The sequence below is a fragment of the Tyto alba genome, unplaced genomic scaffold (genome assembly GCF_018691265.1).
Source record: "Tyto alba isolate M040663 unplaced genomic scaffold, T.alba_DEE_v4.0 Super-Scaffold_41, whole genome shotgun sequence".
In the NCBI taxonomy this organism is placed as follows: Eukaryota; Metazoa; Chordata; class Aves; order Strigiformes; family Tytonidae; genus Tyto; species Tyto alba.
Genome location: NW_024881317.1, coordinates 4,055,508 through 4,071,721, shown reverse-complemented (window position 1 = coordinate 4,071,721; position 16,214 = coordinate 4,055,508). Strand labels below are relative to the sequence as shown.

General features: G+C 36.5%; 1 protein-coding gene across 3 annotated transcripts in view; it reads left to right on the top strand.

Moving 5' to 3' along the window:
- The window catches only part of ASB7 (ankyrin repeat and SOCS box containing 7), a 30,696-nt gene extending 14,894 nt beyond the window's left edge, over positions 1 to 15,802 (top strand). The window contains exons 5-7 of one of the 3 annotated variants that reach the window (XM_032994338.2): positions 2,328 to 2,933; positions 11,217 to 11,325; positions 13,143 to 15,802. In XM_032994338.2, the coding sequence (XP_032850229.1) occupies positions 2,328 to 2,933; positions 11,217 to 11,325; positions 13,143 to 13,179 (752 nt within the window). In that variant the 3' untranslated portion in view covers positions 13,180 to 15,802. Of the gene's footprint in view, positions 1 to 2,327; positions 2,934 to 3,848; positions 4,018 to 11,216; positions 11,326 to 13,142 lie in introns of those variants that run through there. The other 2 variants (XM_042804166.1, XM_042804167.1) reach the window with 2 other exon arrangements.
- Positions 15,803 to 16,214: the final 412 nt, after the last annotated feature.

Here is a 16,214-nt window from a genome sequence, read left to right as displayed (position 1 = left end):
ACTTTTTTTGTGGAAAATGGCCCTGGCTGCTGCTGTCTCTTTTCTATTATGTCCATCTTTCTCCCTAATTCTGCCTCACAGAATGTCTCATCCCTTTGCATCTTAATTCTTATACTACTCACTTTTTTTTTTATCACCAGTCAGGACATAATCTAGAATAGTCTGAGCAGTGCAAAGGAAGAAACCCTGGCAGCAGCAAACATCAATTTGATATGGTGTCTTTGTCTTTAATGACTCTGTGGGTGGTACTGATTCTTTGCTATATTTTGGACATCATCACAGTTCAGGTTAGTTCAGTCACTGACTTAATTTTCCTGCCAGCTGGTGGATGCTTCATCAGTTACTTTAACTCAGGTTAGTGTAACCTCACAGAGCACAGAAACTTCTGCTTTTCACAGAAGACTAGGAAGGCTTACTACTAAAGGAGTAAACTTCCCTTAATTTTTCTCTTTTAGTTTCTAGGCTCCTATTCTATACACTAGAGGCAGTTCTCACCTTTTATTTCTCTGTGTAGTCAGGCTGCATTAGTTTGTATGTTGGATTTTTTTTTTTTGTCTTCCTCCCCTCAGTCTTCACTTTACATTTTAGAAATCCTTAAAGTTGCTGGATCACCTTTGCAGCTGTATTCTGTACTCACCAGTCCTTTTATTTTGGTATGATGTCTACCTTGGTGTGTGACCTGGATATGGTCACAGTGGGTTCATGCTGGGAAGCTTATTCCTGTTGTTTTGTGTTAGCACCTTTGTGTGTTCAGACTAAATTAGCTTGCAATTTGTATTTTATTATGAACTTAACTTACAACAGGTCTGAATTTTGAGATGCAAATTGGCGTCTCACCCTCTTCCCCTCTTCTGTTTGAGTATGATGGCAACCAAGCAGAAAACTTCCCTTCCTACATGGTACAGGAGAGCAAGTGCTCCTCTTGAGTGATGTGTGTGAGCATTGGGTGTTCACAGCCTTCAGCCAAGTTTGTTTTAAACCTGCGTGGTCACAATGTCCTATTCCTCCCAAGCCCCAACCCCCCTGACGACTGCTACTTTTAAACACCGTATGTATAGATGGGGAAGTTATGAATAATTCAATGGGCCAGGATGCAAGGGCAGGGCTGACAAGGTTATGGAAGGTGGACAGACACCCTTACGCTTGTCTGCTCTTACAGCTGATGTGCTTTGTGCACCAGTGTTGGGTGGCTACAGAGCAGACACCACCACAAGCAACAGTGAAGGACAGAGCCCAGCAGTTGTTTCAATGGATACACAGGAGTATTGAAAATATGTCAACTTAAGGCTAGCATCCTGTGCTGACTGTATCTCTCTTTACCAGCTAGCAGACTTAGGTTAGGAAAGTGCCTCAAACTTCCAAACAGTAGTTTGTACCATTTAGCGTCTGACAGGCAGCATTTATGGGTGGTGGAAGGAGAACCGTCGCAGCCTGACTTGTTCTCTGGCAGAGAACTGGTAACGAGGCAGGCACCCTTCATTTGGTAATTAATTTGGTACATGGGAATAGTCACTTGCTTTATAAGTTTGAGTGTCTTGAGGAAATTAAATAAAGTCAGCTGATTTGATTATTTTAAATTTTAAATTCATAAATAAGACTGAGTTTTTGTGCTGTGTTGGAGGGAAAAAAAAAAATAAACTGTGTAATCACTTGTATTCTGCACTAACGTTTTTCCTGGCTCCTTCCAAAAGTGGATGCTTACATTCTTGTAAAATCTTAAATTTTTGTAAAGCTATAAATTCAGAACAGATTCATCATCTATAAAAGCAAACTTTATCAAGATAATCTAAAATAACATATATCCTACATGCTTTGGAAATCCTGCAGACCACAGAGAAACATTTTACCTAATACAGTATTACACCCTAAAAACAATACAATGTTGCCAGACCACAAAACATCCGCAGTTTGGGACAGCAGATGTTTCTACACATGCTTCTTTTTAAGACCAAGAAGCAACACAAGGGAAAATAAAGAAGTTGAACATTGAGAAAGAAATGTAATATTGTGGAGCTGGAGGAAAACTGGATGGACAGAGAGATTTGAGTAATTAGCCTAAGAGTGCTAGGAAGATGTGGAAAATGATTTGTCAAATGGAAACATATGTATATGAAAGAAAAAAAATTTTTTGTGTAATTCTTTTTAAAATATAATTTAACTTTTTCTTAAAAATAGCATGTTCATGAAAGCAAGAATTGGTTTGAAGTACAAAAAATCCTGTTGTGCTATGCCTGAGAAGACTAACATTCAACCGTTTGATTATTTTTTTGCAGCACTGGATTACTGTAATGCCTTCTAATTACTTTTTAATTTTATTTTAACTTCAGCTGATCCCACGGTTAAGGACTTAATTGGAGGCTTCACTGCTCTGCATTATGCAGCCATGCATGGCCGAGCGAGGATTGCACGCTTGATGTTGGAATCTGAATATAGAAGTGACATTATTAATGCAAAAAGCAACGATGGTTGGACTCCCCTCCATGTAGCAGCCCACTATGGCAGAGACTCATTTGTCAGACTCCTGTTGGAGTTCAAGGCTGAGGTTGATCCGCTCAGTGATAAAGGTACTACACCGCTTCAGCTGGCCATTATCCGAGAGAGGTCAAGCTGTGTGAAAATCCTTCTGGATCACAATGCCAACATCGACATTCAAAATGGTTTCCTGTTACGATACGCTGTGATCAAAAGCAATCACTCTTACTGCCGAATGTTCCTTCAGAGAGGGGCGGATACAAACTTGGGTCGCTTGGAAGATGGACAGACACCCTTACACTTGTCTGCTCTTAGAGATGATGTGCTTTGTGCACAAATGTTGTATAATTACGGAGCAGACACTAACACAAGGAACTATGAAGGACAGACCCCACTGGCTGTTTCAATAAGTATTTCTGGAAGTAGCCGACCCTGTCTGGATTTCTTACAAGAAGTGACAAGTATGTATGTAAGAGAAGTTAATCACAGGACACAGTGTCCACTAAAAGCCTTCTTTGAATTTAGCCCCAGAAAAAATTGCTTCCTCTCTGCCCCTTGATGCTATTTAAATGCATTAGAAAGTTTCTGGGAAAGTGAAGGGATTGTGATACTGGGAATTTCTTACTCGGCAAAGGTGCTAATGTTAAGTATATTTCATTTAAATTAGTTTTGTTTAAATATCTACAGGAAGCATTAATTTTTTAAAAGTGAACTGTAAAATCTCATTTTTTTCATGGCCTTAGCACATAAGATGTTTGGGGTTTTGGGGTTTGTTTTGTTGTTTAGTTTGATTTGTTTTGGGTTTTTTTTTTTAGTGCCTTTTACCCCTTTTTTTTTTTTTTTTTTTTTTTTTTTTTCAATCGTCATGCAAATACTCTGCAGTTGCTGGCTTTTTCATCTGGCACTACAACTAGGGCAGAAAAGAGCTTTTGCTGCTTTGTGTTTTCCCACATTCTCCCTCCCTCTCTCCCCTTCACCAGACAACAAAATGGTTCATTCGTGCAACTTGAAGGGGTTTCATGTGCTGTGTAGCTTCGATTTGATTTTGTTGATGTCTTTGAAATATGAAAGAGATTTTAACTCATCGTGACTTCTGGTATTTAAAAAGAGTATTAGGCTCCTAATATTTTGGTCACTTTTGATTATCAGTTTTTGGTGTACTAGATCTACTGAAAGTTTTCTCTAACAACATGAAATGCTGTAATAGTTTCATAGTTACAGTGTTGCCTAAAGCATTTAGGGATTGCTGATTAGCAGTTGGCAAGAGTTTGCTAATTCAAACATGTTAAGCTGGCCTGATAAATTGTCATCCTATTTAGGATGATCTTTGCACTACAGAAGATGGGGTATCTCATACATCCCTTTTTCCCCTACAGTTCCTTTTATTTTTCGGATGTAGTAGTTTTAAATGAGACTTATATACTCTGCAAAGAAACTGGAATTTAGTGTGGGCTGGGGGTGAATCAGCTGATATCTGTTGTCACTAGCTGACACAAGTAAGTATTTGGAATTGCATTTTTTGTCTTCGTGATTTGTGGTGTTATTTTTGCTTTGATTTGAAATCTAAAGAGAATTTTTGGAAAGATGGAAGTTGATAATAAGAAATACAAGCAACCAATAGATTTTGGTTTATTTTGCCTGCCCCTTCTCATTCAAACTCATTTCTTTCTGATTTCCTTTTCAGGAGCCTCTCACTATAGTAGCACCATCAGGGTTGTTATTAGATAATACAGTATCCATACTTGCCATTTTTTAGAGTCTTCGGACCTATTGGTAGGCATGAAGGCTTAGACTACTTCAGTGTTTCCTCAATGTCTAAAGTCTATTTCAGAAAGTTGGAAACTGGTACTAAAACTTTTACTTTGCATATTCCATACCTTAAGGGTTTAATGTTAAGTGAGAAGTAAACTGCTACAAAAAAGTAGCTTAAATTTGTGGCCAATATAACAGTGTTGGAACTATTGCAGTTTTGTGCTGATGGAGGGAGAACTGGGAAAGCAGGGAGGACTAGTGCTGACAAAAACACTTCAGCTTTGTGCTTCTGAGCAAAATTATTATGAATATATGTTTATAAACAGCTATAAACAGACTCTGCTGCCCTTATTATAAATATCCAAACAGTGTCTTCCACAGTTTTCATGAATAATCACTTTAATAAGATGGTGTAGGAGAGATGAAATGAATAAAGAGTGAGCTGGGATTTTGGTAGCGAAGTTCCCAATTAGATCAGACTGTATACAGGGAATTGTTGAGATCTCACGCTGTAGTAGTCCGGGGAAGAATCTTGTTTCTGAGTGTATTGCAATATGTATTTACTAGAAGAAAAATTTATAAATTTTTTAGAGAATTCTTCTAGTGGAAGTCTTCCTGAAATGATCTCTTGCAGTTGGTAACAGTGAGTTGGTTATAGGGCTTAAGGGGAATTTCTCATTGGTTTATTTGAACGTTATACTAAGTGTTTAATATAGAAATACGTAGCTGTAAGTTTTGTATGTGCATCTGAAGTTTTGAAGAATACATCTGATAGTGAAACAGGAATTAGTTTTTACTTTCGTAGTAGATTAGAATTGTTAAGAGTAAAGAATACTATTTGTGAATTATGAAAGTTATCAAACCGATCTGTGTCTTCAAGTGAAAGCCATTGCATGCTTCGTATAAATGAGGTACTATTTAGCAGTCTACATGTAAGATATAAGTAGCTATTATTTTTTTATATACTCAGAAAACATATTTGTACAATTTCAGTTCTTCAGAAAACATATGTGAATTTCTTTTTGTTTTGGTAGGTATTGTAATTGGTAATAATTCCAGCCTTTAGCCCAGGTCCCCGGTTGTGAATAACAGGCAAGAAACCAAGCTCTCAGAATTACTCAGTATAGGCCCTGAGAGTCTGCAAGAAGATATTGGATTTGGGGTTTTAACCCTGAAGGTCTGATATTCTTCCTGGCTACAGGTAGAGATTCTTTTGCTCCTAGAATAATTCCAAGAGGAAAGAAGTTATTTTGAGTTGTGTCTAAGTATTTAAGCACGAAGCTGGAAGTTAGGAACAACAAAGTTTTTTGTCATGAGTCTGCTGTTGACTTGATGTTTAGATGGTCACTCATGTCTCTCTTCATTTTTTCCCTCTCTCTTTTTTACAATACAAAAATGATTAAATACTCCCTGTGAAAAAAAAAAATATTGCAGATGAGAATTGCTCAACGACTTTATTTATCACTTTCCTTTTCCTTATCTGTATTATACTTTCCTACTCCAAAAAACATTTATTGGCAACCAGCTGATACAGTTGTTTTGGAGCACTTCAGTCTAATGCATCAGTTTTGAGTCCTGAACCTGCCTCTTCAGGAGTGTCAGTGGACTAATGCAAAATTAAAATAGACATGAATCTATATAACATATATGGAGATAGAGATACATATAGACTTTTTTTTTTTGTAGTGTATATGTCTACAGAATTAACATGTGCAATTACAGTCTTGGATGGAATGATTTATGTTGAAGCTGAACGGTATTTGAGAATATTAAAACTTGTAAAGAGAATGCTGGAGGTGGGAAAAAACATCAGTGTTAGAAAAATACGGTTTAAATAAACTTGTAAGATACTAGAAATTCAACTGTGATTTCAAACAGGGGAATAAGAAAGGCTTGAACCCTTCCCCCTCTCTGTAGCTCTCATTTAATTTAATCACTGTTCAGATAATGTAGCAGACAAGAGAGTCTATGACTCACTATGCAAGTTGCTTGTCTGTGTCGAGGCAAATAGCAAAGTAAATGGATATGGCCAGAGTAGTGTAATGTGGCATGTATGTTAACAGGTATCAAAGAACTAACTTCAGATCTGGAGCAAGATCTGAAGGTCACCAAATGAATTAAACTACAAATATTCATCTGCATTCCTTTTTTTAATTTTTCAAAGGGCAAATCTTTGGCTTTGACTAGAGAGTGTAATTTTGTATTTAGATTTATATTGCACTGTAAATGTGCAGAAAAAACTTAGATAAAAGTCCTGTTAGGGAAGTCCTTATACATTCTTTGTTTCTATCCCTTTGTTAAATAAAATAACTTTTCATTCGCTTGTTTTTTTTTTTTGTTTTGTTTGTTTTTTTACTGGAAGAACATTTTAAAAAGGGTCTCTGCATAGTTTAAGCTTTTATGAATACAAAAGTGCCATAGTAAATTAAGTAGGTTTACATATTTTATTACCACTATTTTCATGTTATAACAAACATAGAAGAACTTTACAGGAATTGCAAGCTTTGACTACTTGCTTCCTTGGGTGCTGCTGGAAATCCTGCACTAACGACTGCGGTCTGCTTTGTCACCCAGAGTTACACAAGGAACTAGGGTAAGAGGGGTTTTTTTTTTAGTTTTCTTTTTAGCTGGATCAGTGATAATCATGATTCAGACGGTATTTGTTTACTTTCTGCAGATTTCAGGTATCTATCTGTTAAAGACCAGTATAGGTTTTGATACCTTTATAAAGACATAGCCCAAATTTTTTTTCTTTCTAGAAAGAGAAAAGTTATCTTTCAAATAATTGTTTAACTCTCAACTCAGAATTGTCTATTGTGATATTGAAAAATGCAGCTACTAATTCAGAGTGCAGTTGACTTTATATTGAGCAGTTGAATCATTTTTGTATAGCTATATGCAGATGTATATTTTGGAAGAATTTGAAGAGGCCTATGTAAAAAAAAAAAAAAATTAAGAAGGTACAGCAAACCCCCACTCCCGTTTGTATACCTATGCTGTACTCTTTTATAATGTAAAAATAGTGTAACAATGCACCATAAGCCTGTCTTTATGTTCAGAGCACTTTACTGTCTCCTAAAAATAGATAAACATTATGGTATTGAAATTCTTAGCTGAATTTCCATAGCAATTTCAGTAAGACTGAACTTAAAGAAACATTACAAAATACTTTAAAAAAAAAAAAAGTCTTCTACAAGCATATTCAATTCTTAACTTCATTGGTAAATACACCTGTTATACTTAGCATTGAGTATTACTGGCATTCTGCTTTTTCATGTATAAATTTTTGGTCCAAAATGTGCTCTTTCTTTGTACATATTTTCTGTGCCAGATGTATTGAAATTTAATGGACATCTAAAACTCGTTGTGGAGAATTATTTTTTTGAAGAGCAATGAAAACATACTTTAAGCTTAAGTATTCTAGCAGAGGCATACTGAACACAAAATTAAACTAGAACTTTTTAAAATAACTTGTATGATATCCAATTCAAAAGAATTAAAAGCTCTCTTTGTCTCATTGAGCTAGATACTGGTTCAAGGAGTTTGTTCACTTTCTGAGTGAACACTCTGTAATTCTCTCTAAATTCAACCCTGCATGTCTTGTACTAATATTTCAGGCCTATAGATTCTCAATACTAGCTTTTTCTGGCATTTTGAATTCTGGAAAACCAAATAGCCTCTGTAGTTATTCTGCTGGTTATTTTTATCGAGTACAGGACAATGCATTTCCTAAACTGTTAGACCTACCAGCTGAATTCGGTGTGATCCTATTTGTTTGTGCGTCCTCATCAATGTGTTTCTCGGCTGGTGGGTGTGAGTTTCTAGTTGATAAGTTCAACTATCTTTTTTAATTCCTCCTCTTCCCCCCCCCCCCCCCCCCCCCCAAAGCCAGCAAAAATGTAACTAAATTTAATTGCTGGCAGTAGCTGAATTCCTTCACAGTTGTGAAATAAGGGATGGGTTTAATAGTTAGCTGCAGATATAAATACTTATTCTGATACTCTAGAGGAACTGAGCTGCTGCCAGCCATACGTCAGTCTGGTTTCAACTTTTTTTTTTAATGTTTCACAAAACTTTTATTTTTAAGTTTCCTTTGTAGCTAAAAGAAACTACCAAATGGTTCCTTACTACTGTTTTCAGACTTTCACAATTCCTAGGGGAGGCAGAGGCTGTTAGAGAAATAATACTGTAAGCTTTTTCTCGAGAAATATATTAATATTGCAGAGAAAACTGGGCAGTTTCTGAAGTATGTCACTGATGTTGTTTTTCATTTTTTAACTTCTTCAGAAATTGCCTGTCTGCTTCAAACCAGTGACACTGTTTACTTATTTTAAAAGAAGCACCTTTTTTTTTTTTTCAGTAGGTAGAACAATACATCAGAGGGGATCTTCTCACAGCCTACACGTGTATTAATTTCAGTTAATCCTAAATTTTCCTTTGGCTAACAGAAAAGGTCAGTTAATGATTTTTGCTTTGCGTAGATGCTCTTTTATCTTCAGCAGAGGAAAGTGGTAGGGATTCTCCCTTTCCACCTTCACAACACTTTTGCTTAAAACTGGCTGGGAGTCCCTAAAAATCAATATTGTCAGAGGTACTGGATCTAATATTACGCCTTAATGATCCTTAAATATAGAACTATTAGGTGAGTTAGTTTCTTGGGGAGCATGGTCTGCATGGGAGAAATGGACAGGCGCAGGTCTGAATTCATAAGCTGCAGAGCAGTTGTAACGATGACATACAGTTGTTTGTATAGTAAATCCTAAATGTAAGTTTTGTCTGTCTCTGGGGTAGAACAGCAAACTCCCAGATAGAATAGCAGAAAAATCTTGAAACTGCAAAAAGGAAAGGAATGTAATATTGAGTGAAAATTCAGGATTAATTGTAATTTCTTGCTGTTAAAATATGCATTTTTTCCCTTGCTTTACCAGAGAAGGCCAATCTATTAACAATTTAAAAGGCTTGTTTAATTATTTAGGTAAAAAAAATACTCATTATTTAAGGAGGAATTAAAAAAACTCAGGAACTTACTTTGTCAGCAGTTGAAGAACTGAATAAGGAAAATGGTTAACCTGTACGTACTGAAGTCTGCTGCCTCCGGAGAGAAAAAAAAAAAAATTGAAAAGCAAATCCTCTTTATTTTATAACCCTGTTTTATGTTTCTTCTGTTTGGAAGAAACTTTCTGTCGTGTATATTTTTCCAAACATAAGAAGTGCGTTGGTGGGTATTTCTGCTTTCCATTATAGCATGTAGCATGAGCTGTGGAAGACAAAAGATGAACTATACATCTCTCTCCTGTAATTAATACTTCTAAGGTATTTGAATATCACTATAAAGCTTGCAAAATAAATTGACTGAGGTATCTAACTTGTTCCAGTGAACACGTTAGCAAACCTTCAGCTTTACAACAGCAGCAGGTATTTGCTGCCCTGATGGTAACTCCGGTTGTGTAACAGCCTGACAACAACCCGACTGCTCCAGAATAAGGGCAATGCCATAGTCAAGGAGTCCCTCAGAGATCGGATCAGGGATGTGCTGTTTGGGTGTTTTTAAGGTGATCAGTAGTTTTATGTCACTGTTTTGCATGATAGTGGTAATTAGGTCGATCTTACCTTTTATTTTGTGGTGGGGTTTTTGTTTTTTTTTTTTGTTTTTTTTTTTTGTTTTTTTTTCTTTTTTTTTTTTTTTTTTTTTTTAATTCTTTTCCTTTCTAGCGTATTTGCCTAAATAACTGTTCAAACTTGTGCTGCAGGATATAATCAAAGTTGCTACTTCCTAATTGTTTTTAAACAGAACTTTATTCATCATTTAACTTGTCTTACTTTGCCAAATTACTAATAACATTTTTCATTTGCCAAACTAAGGTTCACTGACATCGGTCTGTAATCCTTTATTTTTTTTTCTTTTTCATTCAGATGCAACCAAGAATGAATAAGTGTTCTAGACACCGTTTCTAATAAATCACAAATGCATTAATAACCCTGGAATTTGCAAGACGTGACCTAAGACACTAACAACCACTAGATGTAGCAACTGGTGCTTAACACTGGAAATGTCCATTGTTAACACATTCCCAGGACATATTTTTAGGCTTATCAGGGGAAAATGTCATACATCTGATAATCGGGTCTTTTTGAATTAACTGATGACCAATTTCTTCTGCGTATTTTAAGTTGTCTGTTCCATTTTGTTCTCAAAAAACCCGTAGGATGTTAATTAAAAGGCATTAATTTCTGAAACCAGAAATCAGTGTCTCACAGCTGTATTATTGTGTACTCTGCTACAGAAAATACACATATAGATCTGTAGTCCTCTATACCCTCTAATGCTGCTGTTTGCAGTTAGCTTTTGAAAAGGTGCATCCTTTCTAAACCCTGTTTGGATTCATATTTAAAGCATTAGAACTATTTCTTTATCACCGTAAAAATTCCTCTGCTTGGTTTCTTACCAAAAGTAACTTTTCTTTCCCTGAAGCTTGACCATTCAGCTGTTGTCTGAGTTGTATAAATTAATTCCTTCAAGTGGAAAAAAAAAAAATTGCTAACAAGAAACCACCAGTGGACAAAGTAACTATCTGGATTCTAAGACATGGCTGAGAGATATAATTCAGAATAAATTGACATTAGATACTGTGGTGATAAGTATAATAAAAGTATTTTAAACTTAAATGAAGGAAACTCAAATTTGCATGTTCTTTAATTTCAAATCTAATTTCTTTAAAAACTGACTTGAGACTATTTTCATGCATTACTTCTGCTAGCTTACCTCGGATAATTTTAGTGCTTAAGATAAATCCCAGTGTATACCTGTCTGTCAGCCCATTTCTATAGAAAAAAAACATGTAGGGGGGGAAAAAAGGAGGAACTCGCTATAAAGGATATCTGAAACCACGTACAAAATGCCCAATGTAGAAAACAGGAAATAGTTTCATAATCTCTTTACTCTGTGCTTACCAGGAAAGTCTATTAAACTCATAATGTCACTGTCTGTTTAGCTGATAGAAGGTTTGTTGCTGAACTAGGAAGAGGATGGAAGACGGGACGGGCTCCGGAGCCAGCTCTGGGCCTGGCTCGGGTGAGAAAAACCCTCCCATCTCCAAACAGGTTTGTGCCCGGTGAGCTGACAGCATCCTGCTGTCCACCATAAAACCTGCCCGTGTCGAGCCCTGTACAGAAGACATTCCCTCTTTCAAAAATGTCCTGCCTAATTGGCAGCAGCTCAGGAAGGCTAATTGGAAACGTCCATCGAAGTTATTTAAAGTTGCTTTTGTTGTTTTGTACTGCTTTTTAAATAAATGATTGATTCAAGCAGTCGGCTCAATAAAATTGCCGTGCCTTCCTTTGCAAAAGCAAGCACTGTCTTTTACCATTGATGATTATACAGATAATAGAGTGCAGTAAGTTGCTCTGACATCAGATTATCTTGATACTGGCACAAGCACCTACATTGTTGATGGTGCCAAGTATTTTGACTCGGACAGCCACTGGGTACCCTAACTGTGTAAGCCTCTTTTTTTTTCTTTTTTTTAAGACCATGATACAGTTAGGTCAATGATCAAAATATTGATTAGCACAGCTTCAATGTGTTATTGGGATAATTTCAAAAAAGACAGAACAGAATGAGGAAAAAGCAGCTAGTTTTGTCACAGGTTAGAGGTTTGGAGAGGTTCCTGTGGTGGGAGGTTATTAGGGTCTTCAGTTTCTGAAAGAGGTACCGAGCATGAGTGAAGGATGGAAATTAATATAAAGGTATGTAAAATCATGACTGGCGTGAGAATAATTATATGTTATTTTTTTTTTGTAACTCAAAGAATGGTAGGCACGCAACAAAATGATCAGGAAGCAGATCTAAAATAAATAAAAGCACTTTGTAGTTTTCCAGCCAACGCCTAATTATATTGTGAAATTTGTTGCCACAGGATGTTTTGGATACTGAAAGTATGAATGGGTTCAAAAAACATTAGACAGATTTACAAAGGGCAGACTGTTCACAGCTATTAAAGACATAGATCTGTGTGCAATCTTTGGTTTAGGAAGGCCCAGAGGCACCGGTGCTGAAAGCTAGAAGGGTATATTGGGACAGGATTTCTCAATGTCTGTTGTTCTGCTCTTTTTCTCTTTCTTTATTGGGATTCATTGCTGGGTACATTCAGATACAAGGCTAGATTAACCTTTGTTACATTATGTTGCATGAGGGACCGTTTTTCAAGGTGTTTGAATAGTTTCCTCTTAAAAATGAGTTTGAAAGGGAACTGATTATTTTGGAAAATATTTGCCAGAAATACTGAAGTTCATGTGATGTCAGTAAAGCTTTTCCTCTGTGGACAGTGGTAAATTCAGTGTCATTTCTTTCTGTTTGATGACGTTGCAGCTGCGTCCAAAGCCTAAAGGCTTCACCTTTTCATCAGAAGGGGAAAAAACTGTCTTTAACTCTGCCATGTGATCCTTGAATAATGTTTATAAAGCCTTACTCTGTAAGGAAACTGCCTAGTCCTGTTACAGTTGAACATAGAAGTTTTTACTTTAATGTTTGAAAATAAGCCAGACTCAGGGTTTTTTCCCCCCAGGTGGTACAAGGATAGGAAAAAAGCCACAGAAAGTTAAATGGAGGAGTTATGCTGGTCTACAATGCTTAAGCGTATTTTGCCACCTCGTGGGAATCCTTAAAATAATAATGTCACTTTGCACTGGTATCAGTAAAATTATGTGCATGTAAAAGTTGTCAGGATTCATCCCTTGAATTCACTGAATTATTGTTCATTAGAAAGGTATTAACTTCCACCCTTTTTCTCTTGTAATTTTTCCCTGCCCCGTGCCTCTTAGAAACAGCAAACTTCTGTGATTTTACTGAGTAAATGATCTCTTAAAATGTGTTTAAAATGTCATCATTTTACTTTTATGTGTTCCTTTTGTCTTTTCAGGACAGCCCAGAAACTTGCAAGATCTATGCCGAATTAAAATCCGTCAGTGTATAGGCCTTCAAAACCTAAAACTACTTGATGAACTACCCATTGCCAAGGTCATGAAAGACTACTTAAAACACAAATTTGATGATATCTGATATCCATGAAGAGAAGAACTCTGAGCAAGATTAGTTATATTCCAGATACTGAAGAGGCTTGTTGCCTTGCACAAAGTATATCCTATGCAAATTCTGATTTTTCTGTGAAGTCAGAAGGCAGGTATACACTTCCTTGGGTTTTTTATACCACACGCTAGAAGGTCTTAATTTTTGGTTTCTTGGTCCAAGTTTACAAGGTCCAAGCTTTCTATACAATATTACATTTTAAAAATTGCTGTTGGTTTTTCGTTTGTTTGTTTTCACATTAAGTGTGCAGACTTGCAGTGGAGATGGAAGGTAGCCTCTCAAGGGAAGCGGTTGGTTTGAATTGGCATGCTGAGCAATTATTCAAGAAAATAAAGTTTGGAAATCAAGGCACCAGTCCTGCAAAAGAATACTGATCAAATATACCTTCAGAGCCCTGTTTTCTGTTGGAACTCTTGTCTCTGCCAGGGTGTATGTTTTTGCAGGATAGAAGGAAGTGTTGATAATCAACATGTCCAAGGGTACTGTACAAATATAATTTGGAAATTAAAGAAAAAATGCAGTTACCCTATTCAATTTGAGAGTCTATACATTGGCTTTTTTTATATTATTCTTTTCTTAATTACTCTAGTTGGTATGCCCATGAAATTCAGGCCCTCTTCTTTCCTGACATTCCCTGTTAAATGGGCGGCTATTTGTAAGTCTATTTTTAACAGTGACAGTACACTACAAAGAGGCATAGCCTCTGTATTTTTTACATTAACTTAAGAGGAAACAAATCTAGATTTTTTTTTTGAAGCCAATGTATTCTGTTTCTCATACAGTGCCTCCTGTGCAATAATCTTTCTGATGTATTTTCCCTTTATGTGTGATTTCCCTCCACACACTATTCTTCATTTAGTCTTGGTGCATTATTTGTGAGAATAGGAACTGCTGCCTCACTGTAGTGTTGACATGACATTACAGAAGTGATACGGCAGTTGCTGTTCGTTATTACTCCCTGAATTTCATGAATGTATAACCTGCTTTATTTCACTTTCAGTTGAAATTTTATCTACGGGTTCTCAGCCAAATTGTGTCCACTTAAAAAAGAAGAGAAATTGGCCAAACCCTTTTGTTTTAAAAGCAGTGATGGATTTTTTTTTTTTTTTTGATTGCTCTGAAATTCAGTTTGTTTCAGGTTAGAGTGAGAAGCGCACATAAGTTATTAAGCTGCATTTTATATGTGCACTGACAAGAAAAGCCCCATTCATATTGAAAGTTTAAATTTTTTCAATTAATCTGAAAGCAGCAACTGAAGGGAGCAGTGAAATTCAGCTACTGAATGTGTTTTTCATACTAGATATTAAAAAGGTCTGTTAAAGAGTTTTGTTTCTGATCATAAAAAAAAGAAGCTCTTGCTATCAAAAAAAGATTGGGCCAAAATATGCAGTTGTTTCACTCTCTCTATTTTCAAGGGACTATGGAGTCGTCGTAAGGTTCTTGCCAGTGTCCTCTACTTTTGTTTTGTCATCCTACTGGCTCTGAAAGAGCCTCTCTAATATCAGGAGTGCTTTTGTACCAATTATACCAATGGAAGTGGGGAGATGAAAGGAACAGTGGTGGCTTTTAAGTTTAACACTGTCACTTTCAAAATATTTACTATTAAAAGTATGAAAAGCAAGGTGAAGCAGCTATACTCATATTATTTAACTGTGCTAGTTCCTTTGAATATCTTATAACCCTGGGCTGCAGTTCCTTGAGCACGATCCTTATCACTGCTAATGGATGCACCGCAGCTACGGCAAACAAGGAGGATTATCTCTCCCTATTGTGCCTGGCGTTGTATCAGGTTTCCAAACAATAAGCGATTTTGGAGATTTATGGCTCAGAGGATTGGTAATGGGATGTTGAGCCTTTTTATCTCCAACTTGTATCGGTTCAAGTCCAGCCTGCTCGAGCAGTGACCCAAAGTTCACGTCTCAGCAGCGTGAGCGAGCAAGTACATCCAACCTTAATACCACGCAGTGCGTGCGGTGGTCACCTCTAGGCAGTAGAGCTTTATAGTGCTTCCTCCAGGTTGTATGTAATGGTGGTGGCATTGTAGCAGGGACAACCTGAGAGCGTGAGTGGGGTGTGCGTGTGAGCTTGCGTGCGTGGTAGTGTCTGCTGGCTCCTGTTGAAGCAAGAAAGATCAGCCGTTGTGATCTTTGAGCTCTCCAGTACGCAGACAGGGCAGATGTTAAGAATTGACTGGCAGGTTTTAAGCATGAATCTTCAGTTTTGTGACATGAGAGCAGAACCTTAAAATTGCTTTCTTTTTTTAAAAAAAAAAAATACTTAGTATTGTTCACTACATTTGTAAGTTGGTCTAAACCAGTGTCCTTCCCCACCGAATTTTTACAGTAATATTTTCTAAGGTAATCTAGAGTATATTTTAGTTGCAGTCTATATTAAGGCAAATTATTTGTTCTGTCTGTTGCTGTGACTGAAGAAAATTATGGAAGACTTTGTTGGTAACAAGAATGCTATTTAATGAAGAAATGTGTAATCCCATTATTTATTGTTTGAGGTTTGTTTTTTGGTTGTTTTTTTTTCAAGTAACTGACATCTAAAGGGAACACACATACATTTCAGGCCAGTAAAAAGCCTTTCTTTTAAATTAATTTTCATCCTATCCTCTCTCTCCTCCTCAAGGTGGAGGGAAGCCCTGTCGCTTTCTGACAATGCTAAGCCATCTCTTGTAACTGGTTTCTCTGACCTTGATTCAGCAAAGTACCGCAGCACATATGTGTCTCTGAACCTACTGATAGTCCCATTCACTATCTTAAGTTATACATGTGCTCGAGTGCGAGTGAAGTATGATTATTCATTGATAATCCTATCCAAATTTCAATAAGGGGAAATTTGGTCTTTTCTATTATTTTAAATATTGTGCACAAATACTTTGAAGAACAAACTGAACTTT